The sequence below is a fragment of the Pangasianodon hypophthalmus genome, chromosome 2, assembly GCF_027358585.1.
Source record: "Pangasianodon hypophthalmus isolate fPanHyp1 chromosome 2, fPanHyp1.pri, whole genome shotgun sequence".
NCBI lineage: Eukaryota > Metazoa > Chordata > Actinopteri > Siluriformes > Pangasiidae > Pangasianodon > Pangasianodon hypophthalmus.
The window spans coordinates 29,169,806-29,197,419 of NC_069711.1; the positions used below are offsets into that span (position 1 = coordinate 29,169,806).

The 27,614-nt window shown below is 38.7% G+C and overlaps 1 protein-coding gene across 1 annotated transcript; it reads left to right on the forward strand.

Moving 5' to 3' along the window:
• Positions 1-165: 165 nt before the first annotated feature.
• Positions 166-26,901, forward strand: bmerb1 (bMERB domain containing 1). The gene is made up of 6 exons (XM_026933352.3): positions 166-459; positions 9,938-10,058; positions 16,043-16,116; positions 17,566-17,680; positions 20,710-20,792; positions 23,871-26,901. The coding sequence occupies exons 1-6, from the start codon at positions 381-383 to the stop codon at positions 23,987-23,989; spliced, it is 591 nt and encodes a 196-aa protein (XP_026789153.1). The 5' UTR covers positions 166-380; the 3' UTR covers positions 23,990-26,901.
• Positions 26,902-27,614: the final 713 nt, after the last annotated feature.

Below are 27,614 nucleotides of genomic sequence, written 5' to 3' on the forward strand. Positions count from 1 at the left end.
ATAGCCTGTCTACTTTTCCTGTTACGTGGCTCCTTTTGTTGTAAATACCGCGCATGCGCCTTCACGCGTTCTCTGCGCATGCACTCCGCATCCCTCACGTGTTCTTCTTACTGCGCATGCGCTCTGCATCCCTCACGCGTTCTTCGTACTGCGCATGCGCCCTGCATCCCTCGCGCGCTCTTCCCTCAGCAGCCCAGTCAGGAGCGTTGTGCTCAGTCTCGCTGTGAAGGAGGATGCGCAGCACCACGGCTCGGCGGAACCCACTCGGTTTGAACGGAACAGCGGAAGACTGAACAAAAACAACTTAAACCACACACATCACAGATTTACGTCGTAAACGGCAGCGTTTCGAGAGTTAAATACGAAAAACAAAATCAGTAATGGAATTAAAGAAGTCCATCGTGGACAACGAGAGGAGCTACGGCGCCGTGCGCGAGACCAAATGGGGCAAAGACGAAGGTATGAACTGTAAACACACCTCGCGCTGTACAGGACAATGCTTAATTCGTGAATTAGGAGGTTTATTTTGCTAAAAAAAAGCCGACCTGGTGTCTAGAATAGTTTATGGAAATGAATATAATACTACTTTCCACAACAGCAAGCGCTTTTGTTACGCTTTTGTCTGTTTGACATAGCACGGCGTTAGCACGTTGTTATCAAAACAGTCAGTTTATAGGCTGAACAATAACACCACCCTTTATTATTTATACCCTGCATGTAGACATGAAGCCTGGAGATATGCCTCTTTTACAGAATCACTGGCTTAAAAATGTAACCAGAAAAAGAAATCTCTAATAAATAACATTTCCATAATCATAAACAATATATATTCCTATTTGGTCTATCTCCATATCTCCCTTTTTTACTTACAGTGCAACTTCATATGCTTGGCTTATGAAAAGGGGAAAAAAAATACTTTTGGTGTGTCTGATATAACCCCCCTTCATATTTATATTACACAGATTATGTTAGGGAATAAATCAGATTGTAAAAATTGGTGACACAAACTGCTTTTATATATATATATTTTTTAAATTGGTGAATTCACGCAACGTTACATTACTTTCTTTTCTTATTTGCGCTCATACCTGCTGGTAGGAACAACCCCAGGCGTGAGAAATGCTTCTCTGTGTTTTTATTGTTCCCCAAAAATATATATGTATTCAAGGTTGAACATTTCAAATATTAAATTCTGTCTCAGCTGCTCAGACAGAACATCCATTGCTCAGTTGTGAACACAAGGTTAAAGCATGCTTGGTTTTAGCTTCTTTTTTTGCATAGATTTGTTTTATGTATTCATCCACAGAGAGAGAGAGAGAGAGAGAGAGAGAGGTGAGACACGTGATAGCATTTTACATTTCTTCTTTTTTGACTTTGAAGATTAAACCAGATTCCATATCTGGGATTTAGAATGCGAGGAAATTCAACCGTGTAGAAATAGTACTGTCCAAATTACACCCATCAGCCATAACATTAAAACCACTGACAGGTGCAGTGAAAAACACTGATGATCTCATTACAGTGGCATCTGTCAAGGGGTGGGATATATTAGGCAGCAAGTGAACAGTCAGTTCTTGAAGTTGATGTTTTGGAAGCAGGACAAATGGGCAAGTGTAAGGATCTGAGCGACTGAGTTGTGATGGCTAGAAGACTGGGTCAGAGCATCTCAAAAACAGCAGGTCTTGTGCAGTGCTCCCGGTATGCAGGGGTTAGTCCCTACCAAAAGTGGTCCAAGGAAGGACAACCGGTGAACCGGTGACAGGGTAAATGCAAATTGCTGAAAAAGTTAATACTGGCAATGATAGAAAGGTGTCAGAACACACAGTGCATCACAGCTTGCTGTGTATGGAGCTGCGTAGCTACAGACCAGTCAGAGTGTCCATGCTGACCTCTGTCCACTGCCAAAAGGGCCTACAATGAGCATGTGAGCATCAAAATTGGACCACGGAGCAATGGAAGAAGGTGGCTTGGTCTAAGGAACAATGTTTCCTTTTACAACATGTGGACGGCCAGGTGTGTGTGCATCGCTTACCTGGGGAAGAGATAGGACCAGGATGCACTATGAGAAGAAGGCAAGCCGGCAGAGACAGTGTGACGCTCTGGGCAATGTTCTGTTGGGTAAATTTGTGTCCTGGCATTCATGTGGGTGTTTCTTTGACACGTACCACCTACCTAAACATTTTTGCAGACCAAGTACCCTTCATGGCAACAGTATTCAATAATGGCAGTGGCCTCTTTCAGCAGAATAATGCGCCCTGATCCATCCACCTGGTAAATCCAGGCCTGACTCTGGTCTGCTGTGATATCATTGGATGCATCATCCATGGCCTGGAGAAGGGTGACTTGTTCGTGAGAGCACCTTAAGCCAATGGCCACCTCTCTGGTGAGGCCTAAACCCTCCTATGATGAGGCCCACGATCACCTCTCAGAAGGGCTGCTTGTCCCCTGCCATTCCTTTGACCACCAAGTCTTCCTTGTCTTCCTCCTCTCACTGCTTGACCCCTATTGTGAACTGGATTACCTGCCGGCTCCATGTTATCACTATGTTGTTGAAGGTGGACACCACTCATTTCACTGTATACTCCTACCACAATGTGAAATCAATCATCAGTAATGATTTGGCCTTATTGGAAGAGTAACTCAAGGGCCTGCATGTCCCCTAGAGGACTAGTGATTAGGCCACAGCATTCTCATCGCTGTGACTTGGGTTTGATTCCCAGCCACTGGAGTTGTGTGCAACAGTGCATTCTCAGTGCCAGTCCCATGCCTGGATAAAATTGGGACGGGTTGCATCACGAAGGACACATTAAAAACTGTGCCAAATCAAATACGTGGACCAATGATCTGCTGTGGTGACCCCTAACGGGAGCAGGTGAAAGAAGAACAATACAATGCATACATACAGTAATGTCAAATCTGAAAACATGGTCTGGAAAAGTGGTACATGGGACCATAGAAACAGTGTCTGATAAAGAATGATAATGAAAGATTACATCCATAGATAATGTAGTCCAGTTCATGTTCCATGGTAAATGGTGTCAATGGATCTCGTTGTCCTGAAACTTTCATGATCTAAACATGGAATATTGTTCTTCAGTTTCGATAAAACTATGCATTAAGAGTAATGCAACAGTTACTTATCATTTTGAGAAGTTGTATCAACTGATAGTTAGATCTTTGTAATGAAATGATTAGACAGTCATCTCAAATGTAACGTGTGAATTACATTTTGAAATTGTAATACTTAGACGTTGTGTCATTTTGAACAGGTGATTTTAGTTCAATGAACAAATGATCTTAGTTTCATGTGTATTGTATCCAAGCAATTGGATGTGTTAGAGTTTTGAAAAATGTATATTTTGATCATCAGTTGTGAGTTTTGTGTCTAGAGTTTTGAAAAATGACATCAAGGTGATTGTAAAAAACTGTAATCAGTAACATGACAAGCTATTTTTTTTTTATTCTTATTAACATTAGAAGAAGCTGGTAAGGGGAACAACAAGAAATTGTTTCATGGACGTTCCACAACCTTAAACGTAACTATAAATGGATAACAAGTATGTGTCGTTCTTTAATAAATGAAAAAGATGTGATTGATGGGAGGCAGCTGTGGTGTAAGGGGAATAAAACACTTCAGGACAAGTTATGTCAATAATAAAAAAAATTAAAAAGTGTCGAGTTTATTAAAGTATTTTCGTGTTTTATACTTGAAATTTCAGATTTATTCAGCTGATCATGCCCGAGGAATCACAGCACACCAACACATACACCTCATGAAAAATGTTTGATAATATCACACTCCAAACTCTGATATCAGTCTGTCTGGAAACTGAGACAAAACAGTTTTTTTGGTGGTACTAAAGCTTGTTTTGTTTTTGAGTAGGCGCATGCAGCAGGGAAGACTATAAGATTGTTGAAGGGAGTTAAGTCCATCAGTATGAAGCGAGAAGAAACTGGCTCTATTTTTAGCTCCGGCCATGTTCAGTATTAGCGCAGAAGCATCAGCAGCAGCAGCAGTGCTGATACACGACTCATCTCACTGATCAAACTCCACAGTGACGGTGATAGCACTGAGCATCTGGATTTCATTTGATAGCGGTAGCTCAGAAAAGAAGTGCTTGTTTACCAAAAGGATGTAGGTTCAAATCCCAAGACTGTGGTGCAAGCCCTTGAGAAAGGCTCATCTCTGTGCTTGGACTGGATTCAGTGTCACTTATAAGATAGACAGAAGTGTCTCTGACACAAATCTGTTTAGTGTTTGTTAAACCCGATGTGGACTTGGTCTAAGCCAGAATTTTTTTTTTTACATAGATATGTGTACTGATTCTGGGACTGTTTTTTTTTTTTTAATCTTTCTTGCACAGTTATCTTTTTTTTTTTTTTTTTAAAAAAAAAAAAAAAAACTGCCCACAACATTTTCTAGCACATTTAGTTGTCCAAGTTTCCTAAAATATAAACAAACTAGTAGTCTAATTTAAACCACCATGACACTAACCAGCAAGTACTACGGCTGAATCGCTGTAAATTCCCGTTCTCCCGGATGTGACTAAAAACATGACAAGTTGCATTTTTTGTAACTTAATTAAGGGAGAGAAGATTATTCTCTTATGACCTGGTTTACATCTGAGGCCGTCATCGCTGACGCCTGAACCGCTAATTATAAAACACTTCCTGAACTGAATCCGGAGTGTTAGAGCAGTGCTGCTACTCTAAAAAAAGGCTGAAACTGGAGGAAGTCTGTGTTCCTTGTTGCTCACGTGATTGACGCACAGCCGAAATTAGCCAAGCACTGTAAAAAGGTTTATTTTTACTTGTGTGAGATGTCTTTAATTCATATTGGATGTCAGAACAATTTGATCAGCCAAGTAAGGTTCCCGTTGAGGAATTAAAACACTGAAAACAGCTGTACGGGACCCGGAAAAAAGGGCATGGTGTCATCCATCCATTGTACAGTGCAGAGTATAAGGAGAAAGAACTGTGGCAGTTAGTAGTGCAAGCTGAGGCAAACTAAACTCAAATTAAAGTAGAGAAATAACTAAAGTACCTTATTCCTGTGCTACGTAACATGATAACATATTAAACACTACTTTTATGCCGGAATTCCCATTTAATGAGTAACTACAAATTACTCAGTGAAAGAGCCTGAATGGTGCTCTTGAGATCAGCACTTCAGCCACCAAACTAAAGCTCAGGCCCTCATTACAATACATAAAAGCAGAATGTGAATGAGCTTTATCAGATCACTCAAGTACAGGAAATGGATTTAACATGTTGCATGTGTGAACAGCCTCAGCTGCAGGTTGGCAGGTTGGCGCCGGTCGTGCATATCTAGCGAGCCTTGTTAACTGTCCTCTGTGAGAAAGGCGTGCTCGGCTGAGAGCAGCTGGCACATTCCCAGTCTTTTGTGCGGGATTTCATTAAAAAAGGAGGAGTGGGAGTGGTAAGCCACTAACAACTGTTTTCCCAGGAATGCACCGTGGCTTCATTTAATCAGCGAGCAACAGATGGAAAAAGAGAAGGAAAAAAAAAGGACAGAATATGTGTGTGTGTGTGTGGTTGGGGGGTCTCAGTTATGAAAAATTCACAGTGTGATAATAATACATCCTAGTATCTGCATATAATTTCTTTCACAGTTTCAACGAGATTAACAAAGAAGAAATGATTTGCTAAGGAAATCTGCTTCAGATTGCCTGTAGCGTTCAGTACTTTATGTAACATAGCAATATAAAATACAATTCTTCTTATTGTAATCTATTAAAAGTAGGTAGCATCTAGAAATAACCTCACTGTGCAATATAGACTCAGTTAATATCAAGTAAAACAAGATGTATATTTAGGGTCAGGGCTTGAAATGAACACCGTCCCACTCAGTGTTTGCTGCTTAAGAGGAAAAGTGTGTTACGTGTATTATGTACTCCATATTTGTTTATTCACTCAGCATGACTGGTTTATCCTGGTTTATCTCCCAGCTAGATATGTAAATTGTGATTTCCATTGGATTTATCTGTTGACAACTTGCAGAAGCCTAGCCAGGCTGAATGTGGAATTGGTAAAGAAAGACATTTAATTAGTAATGGAACAGAGAGCATGCGGTAATTGAAAACCGAATGACGAAGAGAGCACAAAAAAGGAAAGAAGTGTTGGATACACTGCGAGTGGCTTGGATACAAATCAGCTACTATAAAATTGCACACACTTGTACAGTAATGAATTGTTTCTCGTTTGTTCCAACAACACAGAAGGGGAAGGCTTGTCAGAGCTTTTATTACAGAGTGCCTTACAGAAGAATTACTCATCAATGGCTCATGACCATAGATTTTGGTGTGGCAGGACATAAATAACAACATGACCTCAAACAAATTTCCAGCTCAACTACATTTAAAAAACACACAAAAGACCTGAAACTAGCCCAAAACATTTGGTTATTGGAAAATGGTAGATGCATTTTTCTTTTTTTGTTTTCTCAGCCATTTCCTGGGAAATATTGGCACATGCACTTCTGTTATACAGACATTATCCACTCTATAATCTTCCTTTCCATCTTGTAATCTTTGAAGTGTATATTACAATAGAAATGTTTCTGCACATCATAGACACACTGCCTGCACTTTAACTTCCCTTTGTTTGTGGAAATGTTTTCAATTTAACTCTGATTATTTGCTATAAAACCAGATCTTGGTGGCCATGGAGTATATAGCCCTATTTGAAGTTAAAAACCCTGGCATTAATTGTCCTGTTCACTGCTCTTCCTCTACTGAAAATGTTCGTAAAGAGAACATGGGGCAGCGTTATTCGTGCCCCAGTGGGCCTCTATTAGTGCTTGTTGCAGTTCCCATTTTTGACTACTCAATATATAATAAAATATAAATACTCTATGGAGCTAAATGAGGAAGTGAGCACACCTTGGCTATCTTCCTGCAAAGATAAGGAGCGAGTTTAACAAACGAGCTGGGTAAAACAGACTATAAAATGCTAGAACTGAAACTGAAACAAATTTTGTTCAGAAAAGCCACAGTGACTGGTGAGTTCTGAAATTCATTTCAAGCTGTAGAGCAGGACCAATTTAAAATGGACCAATAACAATGTCTTTTTATGACATCACACCAAGAGAGTCCTACAATGGACATCCAGGAATGTCTGATCAGTCAGTGTTCACTGTGAGATGAAGATCCATTGAGACTATGTATTTGTTTTTTCCAGAAGATAAATATCTCAATTTTATTACTTATACTAAAGATATCTAATACAGTAGAGCTAAAGGTCACTACTCTACATTTGGTGTGCATGCCAGCATGCTATAATATGACAAATTTATCTTAGGCTTTATCTTACATAAGAGCTTCTTGCTGCTTTCTCTAACAATGTGTGTGTGTTTGTGTGTGTGAAGTCTCCCTGCTTCTGCACATAGCCAGTTGTCAGATGATTTAGTCTGAGACAAGAAGCCCCCGCCCCCTGGCAGTTTGAGATTGTTGACGCGCTGTGAGTCAGCGATGGTTGATGCGAGTCATTGCTAGTGGTTAAATATTCATGCAGCAGTCCAGGGAGATGTTTACATCATGCCGGTGGTCATTTGATTTGTATTCAGTTTGGAAAAGCATGTGCCCTCTCAACAGTCCATAGCAATGAAGGCAGCAAAAAAGATTTTCTTATCAAAAATGGCATCTTATAATACTGATACACTCCGTCTCCCAACCGTGCTGGCTTATAAAGCAATCAGCCGTTGTAAAAGCTGCTATGCTGGCAGGGTTTCTCATGCTCTCTCTGTAATTTACTCCTCCTGTGAGCTTCAGTTATACAGGACCATGCCTCCCTCGCAAATCTCCCCTATGGCCAATTACAAAGTTTCTGCTCCAGTACCTTGAGAGACAAGATAACTGTAGCTGTAAAGAGGCTTCTGATCTGACAGCCAAGGCCAAGAACAACATAAAATTATACCACACTCTTTCAAAGCTTGGATAATTATCTGTAATATCGGCATTGCTGTAAGTGTTGGTATGAAAGGGGAATCACTGTGGTCTCCCTGGATGTAATGAAAAGATTGCAGCTCATTAACTCCCAAACTCCCAAAAAAAGGCTTTGTAATGGATTTGCGGTGCTGCACCACTTAGCTATTTAAAATGCAGTAAATAGCTGCAAAAATGCCTGTTTTTTGCTGAATTAGCAAGCACAAAGATGACTGTAGATATTTTCATGATGCTTCATGTGCTGAAGAAGGGATTTCATGCCTGGCTTTTGCTTCATTAGAACCACCTCTGAGAGTTTTGTAGAGCCATTGTCTTTTAGAACAGGGGTTTCCAAACCTTTTGCAGCCTGTGTAAAAAATATCTGCCTCATTACCCCCTCTAAACACTAGTCTGTGAAATATGGCTATGCTCTGATCCATGCAGGTGAAAGGATTGGGAACCCAACTCTTAAATAAGTACACGTGAAAGCATCTTTACTGGAATTTTACAAACCTAATCTATGCAGTGATCAGGTTTGAAAATGTTTAAAAAAAAAAAAATTCCATCCATTTTTCAAATTAGAGTCCAAGTATTAGTTTTCATTGACCTGTCATATAGAAAATAATATATTTCTGTCACAGGAGGTTGAGGAAAGTCATTGTTTACCCCTGTGTATGTGTGTATAAGTGTGTTGAACTGGTAGGTAAGTGGAGCCACAAATGATGGAATTAGATGCACCATGCTATCAGTATCAGCCAGATATCTGGGTGTCGGTGCGTCACTAGTTGCTACGGCGATGTGATTGACTTCTCGATCAGCGGACTGCGGTAGTTTGAATGAACTCTAATAATATCTTGTCTTACAATTGTTTGAGATAACTGAATATTTCGTATGTTTTAATAAGAGTAGTGACCATATGGCCTTAGTCGCAATGGGTATAGTGATGATATCATCACCTGTCTTACCTCATCATTATTTGTAAACAGTAGGGTGAAAAACTCTGCTGTACTCATGCTGATTCATGATGAAGTGTGAAAGTTGATCTGCCAGCAAGTTGCTCTACGCCCACACACACACACACACACACACACACACACACACAGTAATTCTCTGTAATCCTGCTCTCTGGGTGTTTGGAGTTTCTCCATTTGCTGTTCCTTACTCTGATCATACAACTGATTACATTTATAACACTAACTTGATTCTGATTGGTCAGAAGGTGTTGATGAATTTTCTATAACAGCAGCTCAGTTAGTAGTTCCAGATACAAGACGGTTTATATTAATGCACATGTTCTAATACTGTCATTTCTATAGTAATAATTTACACAGGGACGTGTATGATGGATGCTGTGTAATTATTTATAGGGTGAAGTTCTCTGTGAGGAGACATTTATTTAACAGTTTTGGAAGGAGTCTACAGTGTTAGCACTTTGTAACAGTCAAGGTAAAGTTGTAATTTTACATTTTCTGACACGGGAAAGACTTGAGAATGGAAGGGTTTTTTTGTATTATTAACTTCATGTGAGAGAAAAAAGAGTTTGGTGAGGGAACAACAGATTATAGAACTAACTTTTTTTGCGGACGTTCCACAACATTAAACATAACTATAAATGGATAAAACATGTGACGTGATGTTCTTTAATTAATATTTAATTGTAATAATTGGCAAAATGATGTAGTATAAGAAGAATAAAACACTGACTGTTGATTGTTTTCCAACACAGGACATGCAGTTATTGGAAAACAATCGACTTGAGGGTAGTAACAGTAACTCTACTTTACATGTGCATCATACCACTCTGTTGTTGATTATTTTCCTATAACATCGCTTCCTGAAGTGTTTTATTCCTTACATGTAAATCAGATGAAGATCTTTAGATAGAATATACACACCATGTTGTTTGTAAACACCCATACAGGACATACATGTTGTCACTGTCAGTGGCATGTCTTTCGGACACAGATACACTGAGTGTCTCTGTTCTCCTGCAGGTCAGATGGACGTGTCCATGGCAGAGAGCTCCATGACTCCGGATGAGATCGAGATTGAGATGGCCAGGATCCAGAGGCTCAGGGAGGTGCTCGTCAGAAGGGAGTCAGAGCTCCGCTTTATGTGAGAAACACAAATCACTGCCTGCTTGCTAGTTGTCTCTGAGTGTGTGTAAGTGTGTGTGAGTGAGTCTTGAGTGTGTGGATGTTTATCTCCAGTGTGCACTAATCAATTTAACGGAGGATTTAAAGCTGATATGTTATTTTGTCATTTCCCTCAAACATAACTCACTACATGATGGATACACTACTGCTGCTTAGTTCCAGACCCAGATTAAGTTTAACATTAGACATTTATATTTTGGTTTTAATGCTATTTTAATGCCACTCCTATTTTATTTATTCATTAATTATGCATTAGTGAGGTAAAAGAATATTTATTTATTCCCATTTACAACCTAATTTAGCCCAAAAGCACACTTAATCTCTATGAGAATTAATTATGCAGCATGTTACCAATCGAGTTTGTACTGCAAAGCTGATTACATGTATATATGCATGGTTGTGAGTTAGTGTGTGTGTGCCGTGAAATGAAATGAACAACTGTTCAAGACCATTAGCATATTTATGATATTGAATGTTCCCAGATCATTAAAGAGAGACCTAAACAAAACCCAGCGCTTCCCAAGAAAAATAACAAGAAAACTCACTGGAATTAATTGCAGTACCTTTGAAAGCAGTTCTGTAGGCTGTCAGAGCACAAAGGGAACCTTCATACATGTTACTTAAACCCAGTAAGACAGTCACACCTTACACTCAACATCCACTTTATTAGGAACACCTGTACTCTTGTTTTACACCTGTTCAATCAGCCAATCGTGTGGCAGCAGTGCAGTGCATAAAATCGTGCACATGCAGGTCAAGAGCTTTAGATAATATTCACATCAAAAATGAGAATTGAGAAAAAAAAGTCATCTCAGTGACTTTGACCATGCAAGACAGGCTGGTTTGAGTATTTCAGAAGCTGCTGATCTCCTGGGATTTTCACACACGACAGTCTCTTTATACAGACTGGTGTGAAAAACAAAAATCACATCCAGTAAGTGGCAGTTCTGTGGGCAGAAATGCCTTGTTGATGAGAGAGGTCAGAGAACAGTGACAAGATTCAAGTGGAAAAACAACACCTGGTCTTTTTGCAGTCCTCGACTGTCAAGTCTAGGTGAGCCTGGGCCTACTGCAGCCTCAGATTCCTGTTACTGGTTGACAGGAATAGAATCTGATGTGGTCTGATGTTCTGCTGTTGAAGCCCATCCACCTCACCGTTTCATGAGTTGTGTGTTGTTATGTGCTTTACTGCTCACCACAGCTGTAAAGAGTGGCTATTTGAGTTGACACATCGTTCCTGTCAGCTTGAAGCAATCTGACCATTCTCCTGTGAACTACCTCTGATTTTATATATTGCATTGCTGCCACATGATAGGCTGATTGGATAACTGCATAAATGAGCACGTATACAGGTGTTCCTAATAATGTATATTAAAGGCTATATACTTACAAATCTCAGCGATTGAATTATGGAGAAAAAAAAATTGGTTTTACTGAGATGAATGAATGAATGAGCACAAAGCTTTGTGTTTCAAAAAGGCAGGAAGATGGAGAGAGGAACCAAAACTGGAACTAAAATAAAAAAACATGGCGCTGTTGCTGCAGAAGCCAAGCCAAGAGCAAGAAGGGCAAGATCGTGACTGTTGTTATGTGAAGAAACTGAGAGCAACAGGGTTTAAACTGAGTGTGACAGAAAAAGCCTGCCTGTAAAGGCTGCCATCACATTTACTTTAAATAAAATGCATTTTTTTAAATAAATTATCTCTATCCACCACATCACGAGTCCAATGAACAAGAATTTTGAGTCAAAAATCGATAAATATTTATACAAAACATAATTTTGGTAGAACACTATCACAAATTCTTCACTTAGAGGTATTTGTATATTAAGCACGTAATCTGTATGTTTAATTCACCCCTTCAGAGAAGGGACTACTTTTTCAGAAGGAATAATTTGTATTTATGTGTGACAAATGTTTTGGGCTTAATTTTTTCACAAAATTTTCAGAAGAACTGCTTTGATAAGACTGCTTTATGTTAAGTCTGTATTATCCTAGGTCACTTATTGTTAACGTGGAAAAGTTGTTTTGAATTCACATTGTATAATTGTTTATTTAAGGTCGGTCAGTCAAATATTTCAACACCTGCCGCTAAGCTTTCATTATAAGTTTTCTGTGTTTTCTCACTGCAAATAGATGTGCAAAATGTTTGTCTGTGATAACTGCACATACGCTACAGATGGGGTGGATAAAGATTAGATCAAAAATGCTGGAGTGTTCCTTTAAGCAGTGCTGTAGTTCCATGACACTCTAGTGTTTGATGTATGTAGCATTTCTTTACTTTCCTTTGTTTAGTTTAGACTAGGGCCAGACAGTATGATATCAATAGTGTTCTAAAATCAGAAAACAGTTTTTTCTAAAAGCTATGAACAGCATTGCTTTTATAACCGTGACCAACTCCATTGTTACACCACACAATGGAGTAGCTGACTGGATGTCAAACTCAAATTTAGTGTGAATTATTTCATTTTCCAGCTTCTCTGCATTATTTAATTTCTTTTGTAGATCCTCTTTCATTCATTCAGTCGTCTTTAGTAAGCACTTTTTCCTGGTCAGGGTCATGGTGGAACACACCCTGGATGGGACGTCAGGGCACTGACTCACATTTAGGGGGGATTTAGAGTAGCCAATCCACCTCCTGACATGTTTTTAGGAGATAGGAGGAAACCAGAGAACATGGAGGAAAATCATGAAGAACTCCAAACAGACAGCATGTTACTAATCATGCACAGAGTTGGATGTAAATGTGGGGGTTTGTTAAGTCCACAGAACAAAAAAAACAAAACAAAAACAGAAGTGCAAAACCAAAATTGATATCAAAAAATAAGCAATGAGTGAGGCAAGCAGAGCAACGTAGGCAAACGAAAATCAAAGTGAATAAACAAACAAATGATCAGACTCAACACTCGAATAACTAGGAGCAAGACTGCACAATGCTCTATTAAAAGTCTGGGCTGTTTAAAGGATCATGTGACAGAGTCTGTAGTCATGTATTGTGGGATGTGGTTGTTTTTTAAAAGGTCGCACTTTCACCGGCGGTTTCTTAGCAACCCTAAATATTGTTTATATATATATATATATATATATATATATATATATATATATATATATATATATATATATATATATATATATGCGCACTGCTCAAAAAAATTAAAGGAACACTTTTTAATCAGAGTATAGCATCAAGTCAATTAAACTTCTGGGGTATTGATCTGGTCAGTTAAGTAGCAGAGGAGGTTGTTAATCAGTTTCAGCTGCTTTGGTGTTAATGAAATTAACAACAGGTGCACTAAATGGGCAACAATGAGACAACCCCCAAAACAGAAATGGTTTTACAGGTGGAGGCCACTGACATTGACACCATCCGTCGTCTCATTAGGAGCATGCCCCGACATTGTCAGGCATGCATACAAGCACATGGGGGCCATACAAACTACTGAGTACCATTTTGAGCTGCTGCAATGAAATTTCAGCAAAATGGACTAGCCTGCTGCATCATTTTTTCACTTTGATTTTCGGGGTGTCTTTGAATTCAGCCCTCTGTAGATTGACAATTTACATTTCCATCAAACGATGTGGCATCCTTTCGTTCCTAACACATTACCCAGTCCATATCAGTATAGATATCCAGCATGATATTTTTCCCCATTGAGATCTGATGTGTTTTCAAAGTGTTCCTTTAATTTTTTTGAGCAGTGTATATACACAAATAGGCATAGTGCATTGTAAAAAATATCTATGTATTGTGATATTTTTGTAGAACTGCCCACCAATCAGACTTAGTATTATAAGGTTCTATCCTTGTAATGCTGAGGTCACGAATTGTCTGAGCTTCTGCTTCAATTAATTGTTTCCTTCTGTGGAGCAGAGAATGAGGCTAAATTGCATCAGATTAATATGATTGGGTTTACTGCGGCTCTGCTGTGGGTTATGGGGACATGAAGGGTTTCGGTGTGGTCGCGGTGTCTAGGGGACTCCTGAGGATACAAAGTAAATGTTTCTTGGCAGGCAGTGCATAAGTGCGTCACAAAACACTGCAAAGCTCTAACACAGACACACCCATCCATACACACACAGACACACACACGAAAAAAGATGGAGATGGAGGACCAGAATGAAAGAGATGGAGCAAAGAGACAAAGAAGGAGAGGTAGAAAAATATGTCAGGACAAAAAGCAAGATAGAGAGATAGAAGTCAAGACTCAATGTCATGAAAAAGAGACAGAGAGAAATAGAGGAACTACGTGGAGAAAGAGTGAGAGAAATAGCTAGCAGATGAGTCATCTACTGCTGTGGATTAAAGCGCCTGGTAGCCGTCACTGCAGTGCAGGATGAGGCGAGGAGAATGGAGAAAAGAAAAGGAGGGGAAAAAAGAAGGGAAGTGTCAAACAGAGAAAAAGAAGAGACCAAAAAGAAGCAGCAATCCCAGTGTGATTGCTTTGGTAATACAGAGGTTAAATAAGAAATAAGACTGGGCGGTGAGTCACGGCTCTGATGTCCACCCACGACCTCCAGCCACGGCTGACAAACAGCATTACATAACAGTAGAGAAGCTGGCAGCATGTTATGTATTATAGTCTTATTGTGGAATTTTTATTTTTATTATTTATTATTGATATCAGCATGTTGGTCATAGTGAGAATATTGCTACATAACTGATACTTTCCTCTTACTGATCAGTTTTACTCATTTGTGCAACCACAGTCATTATTAGATGTTGGTTTGAGGAGTGAATGAAGAAAAGAGCTCTGAGAGCTCTGATGGTTGGAGTTCACTTTTGTGCAAGACTCTTATTTGGCTCTCAAGGATTGCTGGTGAACTAGTAGCAGTTAAAGTTCTGACATAGTGACCAAGACTTTATGAGTTCAACAATAGCACTAAACATCCGTCTATGCTTCAAAGCTTCTGCCCAGAAACCTAAAGGGTTAAAAATTGGTAGCTACTATAATGTAAAAATATACGGAGAGCTAGTTAAGTGCATTATTAACAGACTAATGGAAACGTCCCGGAGAAGGGATGACTGTGTAGCCATAGTCCTTATCTGCGGATGAAGTTTCTCAGCTATGAGATGTAGTGCTCTGTCCTTGCATCACAAGTGAAAATATTTGAGTCTGGATAACGGGTTTATTTAATTTTGCTATGTTTATTTGATTTAACTTTATTCTAACCAGTGTGTTGCCAGTGAACCAATGAGTTCTCAGCATCATGTCTGAGAGGAAGCAAAGTAGAATTGCTCAAAATACAAGATATATAATCCAAGAAAGCCGGACATCAACCGATCAAGGATGGCAAAAACAACATTTAAATATTTATCTGAGGTTGTCATTAATCAGGGCTACATGACAAGGGAGCTGATTATGGACCTGTCCCAATCTGTCTTGAGGCCTTGAGGTCCTCCTCCAAGTCCGTACTTTGCTGACATTATCAAAGTGAGGACATACAGCGAGCAGTCTTTGACGGTGCATATTATTAAAATAATAATAACAAAAAAATTACAATACCATTTTACTCCCATCATTGTCATACTGCCACTCTATACTGGATAGTTCATGAGCCAAAACTAGCAAGTTTAGTAGTTTTGTAGTTGGGCCTACAATTTGCAATACATTGAAGAAATGATAAAGGTTTAACATTTTAGGAAAAATTAGTAACCACAGGCAGCAAAAATTATTGAAAAGGATGCTACTATACAACAATTCTACTCACTTAAAAACCAATAATAATAATAATAATAATAATAATAATAATAATAATTAATGTATCTTTCATTTGGAAAAAAAATACAATTAATAAAAAAGAGAAGATTGATACAAAAATTTTTCCATAACATTACTCTTGCCGAGACTGAGCATTGTGTCTCGCATGATGTACTGTATTGCAACTTTTTATCATCTTGCCCAGTCCTACTTCTTTCTCAGAAAGTCTTCTTTTCCTTCTTCAGGATGGATGATATTCAGCTGTGTAAAGACATCATGGCCCTGAAGCAGGAGCTGCGTAAAATTGTGACAGTGCCAGGTTTGTACCCTCACCTTCAATAACACATTTTAAATCACATGATATGACAGTTGCTTGTCATTTATATTTCATTGTTTGGGTTGATGCTGGATATGGGGTAGGGAGCACCACTGTTATTATGGAGCATTCACAAAGGTTTAGTCCTGAAACTGATTGAAATACACAGCTGTAGCAGGTTTGAATGGTGCAGTTCTCAAGCACAGCTGGTGGGCGTTATGGCTTCTGTGACACAGAGTTTTATGTGTCTGTCGATACGGACCATGTGTGTTGCGTCATTGTGTGTTTGTCTAAGAGGGAGAGGGAGTCAGAGAAAGACAGAGAGAAGCATCTGTGTGCATACCTTCATTTCTCAGAGATGCTTTCAGGATTGTGTTCTCTCCGTGTGAAAAGAGCTGAGCTGGCACTTCCTGTCCTCCACACGCTCTGCCCTTCACCTTCCATCAATTTGTGTATGTTTGCATTTCAGGTAAAAAAAAATGAAGATAAACAAACCTCAGATATGAATGACCTGGATAAACAGATATACTGAAGCTAAATTCTGAAGGCAAAACCAATAGTACAAGCTGATTGGTCATGCAGGATTGATTAGGTATATTATGAGACTACAATAGCTACAAGAATTAAAGTAGGTACAAGAATAGGACAGCTACGAGAATAAGACAGCTACGAGAACAGAATAGCTCTGAGAATAGAATAATTACGATAATACAATAGCTAGGAGAAGACAATATATACGAGAACACAATAGCTACGAGAATAGGACAGCTACGAGAATAGAACAGCTATGAATATGGGACACCTATGAGAATACAAAAGCTACGAGACTAGAACAGGTACGAGAATAGGACAACTACGAGAATAGAACAGGTACGAGAATAGGACAGCTAAGAGAATAGGACAACTATGAGAATAGAACAGGTACGAGAATAGGACGGCTACGAGAATAGGACAGCGAAGAGAATACAATAGCTTCGAGAATAGGACAGCGAAGAGAATACAATAGCTACGAGAATAGGACAGCTATGCGAATAGAACAGATATGATAATACACAGCCATCCGTGGCCGGAAGTCCAAGAGAGCAAAATTGGCTCAGGGATGGACAGGTGGTTTACGTCCTCTCTTTATCAATCACAACTAAATTAGAGAGAAAATCACGGGATAATAAAAAAAAAAAAAAAAAATGCCACAAGAATATTATAGGTATGAGAATACAATAACTACGACAATAGAACAATAATACAGTAGCTATGAGAATAGAATAACTGCGAGAACAGGACAGCGATGAAGATAGAACAGGTATGATAATCCTGAATAATAGCTATGAGAAAAGAAAATCTACAAGAAAAGAATAATGCTGGAGTACCCCTGCTCATCTAAATACAAAATTGACTTAATGGTTACATTCGCTGATCCCATTTGTTTCTTTGTTCCTCTTTCTCTCAACCCAGAAAAGGAAAAGAGTAAGAAGCACCGGCAGAAGGAGGAGGAGCTGATTCAGAAGATCCATAAGCTGGTGGAAAAAAGGGATTTCCTGGTGGATGATGCAGAGGTGGAGAGATTGAGGTGTGTGTAAGACGGAGATCAAATAAATAACTAAAGAGAAAAGTAAAGGCAGAGAAAAGTGGTGTCTGGAGGTGCTGATTTGTCACACCGCTATCTTCTGCTCCTACACGTTGTGTTCCAGAGATAATAAGGAGCTTGCACTCTGCACTTGCCCACACTCAGTATAAAACAAAAAAGTGTTTGGTGGCTTCAAAGAGGATTCAATCCCTATTTACACTGCAAGTCAGACCAGGTCTGGACTAAACCTGAGTCTGACAAATTGGCTCTTGGCAAAACATTGTGAAAAGCTGCATTGTGTGATTTTTATTTAGGTCAAGGGTGTGTAAGCGTATCCTCAAATTGCAGGGTTTTGTTCTAACCAAGCAGGAGCCACACTGGTCCTTTGTCGATAAGATCACACACCCTTGATTTAGTTTAAGCTTGTTTTACATTCTGATGAGAAATAATTTGCTTTCTGTGACAGAGCCAGGCACATTTATCAACCCAAATCTATTAACCGATAGCACACCGAGGCATTGCATGCATATCAATTATTTATGCATTCACAGCGCTCATTGGGAAATTCAAACATACCGGAAGATGACAGTTGTATGCTAATAAGAAAAGTCACAGCTGTCAGGCAGCAAAATAAAAATGTCCACTTTTGATAATGTTTTTTGATAATTTGACAATGATGATTGGGAATGATTAAGAGTGAAGACCTGAATAATCATCGTTGTGGATTTTCACTGCTGGAGAGAGCTGAGAAGTGAGAAGAGCGTTAAAAGATTGATGGAGCTAACTTTACTGCTGCTGGACGGGTACTGTTTCGTATCCATTTTTTGTTTTCTGTAGGAATTTGTCATAGACAAAAACAGCATGCCCACATAGTTGCTGTTAATGTGTAAGCTAGCTAGCTAGTCAGATAATCAGACATTATGTTAAACAGATCCATCAGTGTCAGAGACTAGTCACAGAACTAGAGACATTAGCCTAGGAAAGAGGAGACTTTTCACAAAACTTCATAATTATTTACCTTCCCTTGCCTGATAAGCGAACTGATGACATAGCTTGTTTAAAAAAAAAAAAGGAGAAAAGAACATAGAATGAACAGAAGAGCATGTGTTTATTGTCCCTGTATCGCATTCAAAACACATTCAGAAAACTGTTGCTGGAATTCAGTCATATTAAACGCTTATGTAAGCCAGAACTTTGTAAGCAAGGAATCTTAAAAACTGGACCTTTACATATTTTCGGGTTGAATAACCCTGCACCACTTGAAAGCCCCTTTTTTTTAGCAGTAAACAAGCTCTTGCTAAATACTGCTAGAATCACACAGTACAGCTTTTATTTTACAACAAAGCTGATTATGTGTGTGAGAGAATGAGTGTGCGATGAAATGAAATGAACAAGTGTGTTATCTGACATCCAGTCTGTATCGACATACCCAGTCTTGCATATTTATGAGACTGACTGTTCCCAGATTATTCACCAAAGCTTGATATTTGCATATTGGACCCACATAACTAATAATGTAAAGATTTGTTTAGTTAAATAAAGAACTAGATGAAACCCAGAGTTCCCCGTGGAGAAGAAATGCCTCCTTAATTAAACCACAGGACATCCCAGACCTCCATACACTCAGTTAAACCCAATCACTTTCTTACACCTGAGAATGATACACTTCCATGGCACATCGATCAAATGTCATAGGCACAACGCCTTGCTGTCTAGCTTATTAATTATTCATAGTGAAAAGAGGTAAGATGCTGGAAATAATACAGTGGAAAATGCTTTTCTGTGCTGTGGCATTAGTGTTCATGTCTTAGAAATGATATTATTATAGTTCTAAAAATACTTTTAAAATATTAAAAACACTGGATATGTTTTTTCTGTTTTATACATATATATAAATTATTATGGTTTTTGTTTCGGACTATTAAAATCACTCCTAAGAAAAAAAGGAAAAGAAAGGGGGGGAAAAAAGCCAGTCAACAAAAAAAACAAAAAAACTGCATCTGTTATATAATATTTATAATTATTATAATTGTTATATATTTATTAATTATAGATAGATAGATAGATAGATATAAAGTGACTGTTTTGCACTCCTAATAAGAAAAGGAAGGAAAACAAAAGAAGACAGATTTAAAATAAATTTTAATTAAAATATAAAAAAGGAGAGAAAAGAATAAAAATATTATCTATATGTGTATAATCCCATCAACAAACATCCGTTTTTTTAAATACATATAAAGTTACTTTAAAAGTAAGTATTAAAGCCACTCATAAGTGGAAAAGAGGATGGAAAGAAAAGGAAAAGAGACAAAAAATAAAATAAAGAAAAGAAAAGCAGAAAAAGGAATTAAAATAAGAAAAACTAAAAATTATGAAAATAAGAGTAAAAATATTATGTATAAGTCCATAATCCCATCTACAAATACCACATTTATAAAAAAATAAAAAATAAAAACAGAAAACAACCCCCCCCCCAAAAAAACAAACAAACAAACAAACAAACAAAAAAAAAACAGAGCCTATACCCATTAATAAATTAAAAACAAGACAAAATCTGACAAAACAGGAATGAATACATGGGAGAAAAAATTAGAGAACAACACAATACAAAGCTGCACAAACTGCACCTTTAAAACCGAGTCAGTAGCACAGCACAGTGTATGTAGCATGAATATAAAAACTGCAACACAGCTCTGAATAGGCAGACTGTCCATCATCATTGTATTTTAATGCTTCCTATTTAATTAGTGAATCACAGAGAAAATGTTTTTCAGTCTCAGTGAGAATTTTGACACTCATTAGTGTTCGTCGGAGTGAGAGCTCATCAACACCTCTGTGACCCAGCCACAGCTCTCGCAGCTTTATGACTCATTCCTGCCATTCTTTCACTCATTTTCTCTTCTCCCTTCCCTCTTTCTCTCTTTGTGTCATATCCTTGTTTTATATACCATCTCCCGATATTCTGAGTCTGTCCCGCTTTCCCTGTTTTTACTCATATCTGTGACTCACAAACATGCTCTCCATCTGTGCAGGGAGCAGGAAGAGGACAAAGAGATGGCCGAGTTCCTCAGACTCAAGCTCATGCCGCTGGACAAACTGGCCAGAGTCACACAGAGTGAGTGACCCTGATTCAACGACACACTTACTCATCTTTAACTGGGGCTCACAGACATTTTTTATGAAGCAACATGGACACAGAACTTTAGCTATGCAGTCATTTGCTGTTCTTGTGAGATATTAGGCATCAGAGACCAAAGGTCGGGGTTTGGGGATCTACCTGTACATATTCCTGTAGATACATAGAGACCTAGAGAGCTGATAGCATCATTCTGGACAGATGGCTGTGAATCCACTGTAAACACAAGAACTACAAAAAAACAAAAACAAAAAAAAAAACAAAAAACAAAAAAAAACGCAAGGTTTTGAATGTATTGTCTAGCATAACTTGACAAATCATTAGCTAAAGCCCTATTCAAACTGGACTACAGGGTGTCCCAAAAGTCTCCATACACAGGCGAAATTAACACACTTCAGTAAAGTAAACTCACTTAGTTTATATTATATATTTTTTTCAGATAGCCTTTAAGAATGCCTTTGACAAAAGAAGACGTATTGAAATCATTCTCAAGGCCGGATCAGGAAGCTGTCTCAGGGCTGCGATGGACATGCAGTTTATATGCATAACACCAGATGTGTTAACACGAGTTCATCTTGAGTGGGACAGATGACTTTGTATGTAGAGGATCATGTAGAGGATGTTTTGTAAATAAAGTTACATTTTGCTAAAAATGTTAATTTTCCCTAAGTATGAAGACTTTTGGGACACCCTGTAGATTTACATGGGGATGTGGAGTAATCCGAATCAGTCATGTCTATAATTTTTACATGAGTGCATGCATCTGGAAAGGTTATGTCCCATTCTACCTTCTATATAAGAGTTACCACCAGGTTATATACAATCACCAGTACACTTTCACTGTCATGCAATTATCCAATCAGCCAATCATGTGGCAGCAGTGCAATGCATAAAGTCATGCAGAGAGAGATCAAGAGCTTCAGTTAATGTTCACATCAAACTTCAGAATGGGGAAAAATATGATCTCAATGACTGACTATAGCATAGTCAGTGGTGCCAAATGGGATGGTTTGAGTATTCCAGAAACTGCTGATTATCTAGGATTTCCACACACAACAGTCTCTACACAGAATGGTGCGAAAAACACAAAGCATCCAGTGAGCAGCAGTTCTGTGGATGAAAATGCTCTGTTGATGAGAGAGGTCAGAGGAGAATGTCCAGACTGGTCTGAGCTGACAGGAAAACTACTCAAATAACCACTCTTTACAACTGTGCTGAGCAGAAAAGCATATCAGAATGCATAACATGTTGAACCTTGAGGCAGATTGGCTACAAAAGCAGAAGACCGCATCAGGTTCCACTCCTGTCAGCCAAGAACAGGAACCTGAGACGACAGTGGGCACAGGCTCACCCAAGCTGGACCAGGCGATGTCTATAAAATCACCTGCATGATTTTATGTATTGCGATGCGGCCACATGAGGGGCTGTTTAATGAGCAGGGGTACAAGTTTTCCTATTAAGGTCCAAATTGACATGGTGGTAAAGATTCCATTATATCCTGTGGGAAAAGAGGATTTGCTCTTTTTTGTCAGTATAAGGCACTCCAGTAAGTGCTCATTTCTCACCAAATCCAAGTATTGGCTAAGTTTAGAACATATACAGACGATGTTTCAAAGGATTTGTCAGACAAGCGATGCTTCTGGGGGCTTTAGGTAGGTTATTGAATTCCTAGCACAGGTAAAGCCAACATACAAGATATGGTCATGTGACCAACTAATGATCCAGCACAGCTTGCAGATCTACAGTTCCAAACTCTTGTCTGCACAGTCTGATGGCCATGTAGGTCTCTAATGGGTGTATCTCCCAAACATTCAGTGAATATCTCACGTCATGCACCATGGGCTTTCTTGTAAATGTAAATCCTTACTACCAAGTGGCATGAGCTGTATTTCAGACTCTTACATGCCACACAGCAAGTTAACAAATTCCCATAAAGGTCAGTGATGCTGTAACGATCACTGTGGTCTGAAATGAGTCAGCGGTTGGCCACAGCCTTGCTGCGCCTCACTCACCACACTTCCATGCCTTCTGGTGAAATGAGCAATTACGTGTTCACTGTGTGTTTAATCACATTGAGGAAAGCACTTTCCAGAGATTAACATGGTCTCTTCATGGGGCTATCCAGCACAACATGACATTATAAAGGCTGCAAAATTAAGAGGCTTTGGCAAGGACAACTGCACACGACAACAGAGGATCAATTTCCGGTGAGGTTATGCTTTCTGCTAGAGATCCCACTTTCTGGTGGAATGCACACATATGTCTTCCAGTTGCTAATAAGCATTTTTCATTTTCTATAGTAGCAACTTACACAGGGACTTATACTGTGTATACTCCTCATAAAAAAAGTGTAATTGTTGATATGGTGACTTTTTCTGTGAGGAGACTTATTTAACATTTTTGGAAGGAGTCTCCGGTGTCAACTCTTCATAACAGTCAGAGATAAAGCTATTATAACATGGGCTGAGTTTTTGTCCTATTAGCTTCAAGAGAGAGAAATGGGAGATTAATGCTGGAACAGGTTTGGGCCTCTTAAGTTCAGTGAAAGGAAATCTTAATACTACTGCAAAGACATTCTAAACAGTTGTGCGCTTCCAACCTTGTGGCAACAGATTCATAGACCCTCCTATGGGTGTTATGATCAAGTGTCCACAAACTTTTGGCCATACAGTGTATATAAGCATAACTTAAGCTACAGTATGCAAATTTTACACAGTGGGCTGCAGAACTGCATGTTAGCTGGTAGGAGAGCTTGAATGATAAATGAATGCAAAATCTGTATATAACCATGCTGCATAGTGTCCAAGGAGTTGACTTTCCTTCTCAGAGTGCCAATGTGTTAATTGCTTGAATGTTGAAGGTGTTAAAAACAATGTAGCTTAAGTTTAATCTAAAATTAACAAGGCATTTAGAGACAATAAGCAGACACTGTTGGAATGATTATGGGTGGTTCACCTGGTGTAATGATAGTTGGATACAAGAAATAAAACTGATGATCTGCTACTGATGACAGTCCGTAAGCATTTGTGAATCATCTTCCTCCTTGTACCTTCGCAGGTCCTCCAAAAGTGAAAAAGCCGACCCCAGAACCTCCGCCAAACAAACCGTCCATTACCAAGAGCAGCGTAGCCATCATAAAGGACTGCTGTGGAGCTACGCAGTGTGCCATCATGTAAAACCTCTCCATGCTACAGTTAGTATGTTTCAGGAAGACATAATCTTATTTGGGGTTGATCAGGTTGCTATAGATTTTTTTTTTTGTCTTTGCGTAGCAGATGTTGTGCCATTGTTCATTTTAGAAGTGCCATGACTCATCTAATAAATTATTTTCTCTGCATTAAAGCAGTTTTATTGCTGTATATAAACCTCAGATGATGTAATTTGGCTCTAATTTGAAAAATGTGTTGGCTGAAACATTATGAGATGTCCCAGTCACACAAAGCCACAGGAGTTCTAGAAGCTCTGTGGAGTTCTGGAACTCCTTCTAGAACTTTAGAGAATTCTAGAATCCACTTCAGTAAGGATCTGAAGCTCTGGTGAATTCTTGAACTCCTTGTAGAATTCTAGAATTAAAGAGAATTCTAGAATCTACTTCAATAAGGATCTGTGGCATCCTTTAATGTGTGTTTCACAGACACAGAGCTGGATGCAGTGCATAACTGCCCTTTTTCCCCACAAAATTGTCTGCTCCATTTCATCTCTAAAGAGCTGGTGGACTGGAACGAAGTTACAGTATCTTCAGCATCAGAGCTCTGGGGCAGGGGCTTTTCATTGCTATGGCAACAACTCAAGTTATATGCATGGCCATCACAACAGAACAGATCTGAACAATGTGGAGCTTTTAAAGATTACTGCCATGAATCACAACCATGAATCAATGGTCAGTGGAGGGAAAACAGTTTTCCTAGCAACTGCAACAAAAGTGAAGTTACATAAGCTAATCATAATTATGCTAAAAATTTCTTTAAGTAAATCATGTATCATCTCACCAATGGTTTTTTGACAACGATATCTTTGTGCTGTGTTTTAGAGGATAAAGGATTTGACCATACAAACTTAAACATTGTATATTCTCATAGTAAAAGGGTTGTGATTTTTATGCCGTGCAGCAGGAGACAGCCACACGTGATTACATAATGGTTTGGCTCTGAACGCAGTGGAAACACAGGTTGATTCTTTAGCTTTGTCCACATGTATATAGTCTAAGGAGTTTGTATGTGTCTTTTTATGCAAGTATTTTCAATTTTAGCAAGAGACGATGAAGTGAACAGACTGCTTGATCAAACAGGCCATAACAATTTTCTTTACCTGGTCGTGTATCATTACACCAAATCTCAGATCTCACCAATCATCAGGCATGTGATCAGCTAAGGACAAAAAAAGAAGGAACAGCTGGAAAGGGGTTATTTCGCCAAACTTACAGAAATAGCTGAGATGCTAAGGGTATCCCGCACACAGCCGCTAGATGGCGCTGCTAGCGTGTGCAGTGCTGTGGGAAGCAACCCATGCATGAAATAAACGTGTGTGAAAACGCAGCATTTTGCAGATTGTTTAGTAATTGTTTAAGGCCATTTCACGATTTCAGTCTTTATACAGTCCATAACACTGTCTTGATGGAGATCGTACTGATGAATGACGAATGTTAAAATGTGAAGGTTTCACAGAATTTTGGTGATTTTTCCCTCAACTTTCCCTCAAGTGGCACTTTCACTTTTCAGCTGTCAGTTTTTCCACATTTAAGTGAAAATGACTATGAATAAAACTGACACTACATGTTTTTAGGAGTGCCAATCCATCTATGTTCGGTGGCTATTTTTTTTTATGGATTACACATTTCAATTCCCCAAAAACTCCAGTATAGTGTCTGGACTTTCTGCAGAGGCTAAACTGTAAGCTTTTATTTCTCTGGATTCAAGAAGATAAAGTCGAATTACCTCCTGAATGAAGCCTCCGTTTGGCGCGGTCTCAACTCCAACGTGCATGATGAATTTATTTATTTGGATTTATGCAATTCACATGGGTCAAAGCCTACTTCTCAGGTCAGAAAATACAGAAATCCGTAAAAAAAAAAAAAAAAAAAAAAATGAATCACATCCCTGATATATACATGTACACATGAAATATGTTTTGGAAATTACACCAATACCATGCTTATTTATTTGTTAAAAAAAAAAAATTCCTCAGATACCAACTTTGCCATGAAACGACAGCAATCTGGATGCCTTTCACGATGCATGATCAAAGCAAAGCAGACAGGAACAGTGCTCGGAGAAAATCTCAAGCAGTATCAGTGCATGTGGTCATAAAAATTGTATGCACACAAAGGTATTCACGAGTGTGATGCATGAGAGAGAGAGAGAGAGAGAGAGAGACAGACAGAGCTACATCAGACTATGAAGGACGTTCAACAGGGGATTCTTAATGATTCTATAATTTAGTCCTTCACTTTAATCAGCTGTCCCCGTACAAAGATTTATGCTAATTTGCATGTTTGCCTAGAAGAGCTCTACAAGCAAAATACACACTGGTTCTGAGACAGGACATTACTCGTGTTAGAAGTCAGTAACCAGCACGGACAGACCCACGGACAGACCCACGGACGTTTTCACTTTAAGATCAGGAGTACTGTGCATTTGATTTGAAAAATTAACACACCCACTGTACTACTTTTACTGCTACAAATTACCCAAGAAACTCAAGACTACTGCAAATCTTTCTCTCATGTAATTGCTGTGGTTCTTTACACATCTTGAATCTTGAGTGGACCCAAGCAACGACCATGTCAGATTTAGTTCCCTTGCCTGTGAACAGAACACTTTCACATAAACACAGGGTGTTAATGTGTTATTTTCTTGCTTGCAAGTTCTTCATGTTGTTGCCGTACTCATCGTACACATTTAGTGTTTGTGAGCTTTTCCGTCACAAAAGATCAGACTGCAAATTTCAGGACTGTTACAGAAAACCACAGTAGAAACGTTCCTGAGATTTGCAGTGGTTTGTTATGAAGGTCTTTATGTAAAGTGTGAATAAATACAAGCACTTAAACATTATTTGTAAATACATGTTCCAATAAAAGCATCTTTCTGGATATTGTTATTCGAGTCTTGTTGCGCATGGAATAAACATTTTTGTACCAACAGAAATGGAGCATGCTACTAGAATAAATGTCAAACTATTATTCTGCGTTCGTGTCCCTTAAAACATGCTACGATTACGACAAATAACTGAAGATGTAAACAGTGCATACTGAGATTATATACATATCTTATATATTATATAAGATTCATTTAGAGAATTTGTTTATAGAATTGTGTCAATCTCTGAAAGACCCATGGCACATTACTTCACCTGAATATAACTTTCAGTTTGGCTTTTTGCTTTTCTTCTGAAACAAATGAAAACAAATGTAATTGTTAGCAAAATTCTGTGGTATAACAGAAATATGCTTCAGGACATGTTATTGGAACATAATCCACTTCAGGGAGGTAACAGGAACTCCACTTCACACTGGGCCACATCACACCATTATTTTCCTATAACAGCACACTGCAGAAGGGTTTTATTCCTTATATATTTAGCAAATGTTGGAGAATATCTCTAAACAAGCTAGCTGGCATAAAACAAAAGTCTCTAATTTTAAAGAAAGGCAAGTTTGGATTTGATCCATCCATATAACTGCAGCTGCTACATTAACAAACAAGACTGAGCAGGCCAAGTTTTTTTCTTGTTCTTTATGATTGTATGGGGTTGAAAAGGAGTGTTTATACAGTTACACAGCCATAATATTGGGTGGAAATTTTT

Bases quoted from the DNA above. Each gene is read 5' to 3' on its own strand.
- bmerb1 (XM_026933352.3), top strand. From the start codon at position 381: ATGGAATTAAAGAAGTCCATCGTGGACAACGAGAGGAGCTACGGCGCC. The intron at 16,117-17,565 runs GTTTGTACCCTC...CTCTCAACCCAG, and splicing joins TAAAATTGTGACAGTGCCAG to AAAAGGAAAAGAGTAAGAAG. The intron at 17,681-20,709 runs GTGTGTGTAAGA...CCATCTGTGCAG, and splicing joins GCAGAGGTGGAGAGATTGAG to GGAGCAGGAAGAGGACAAAG.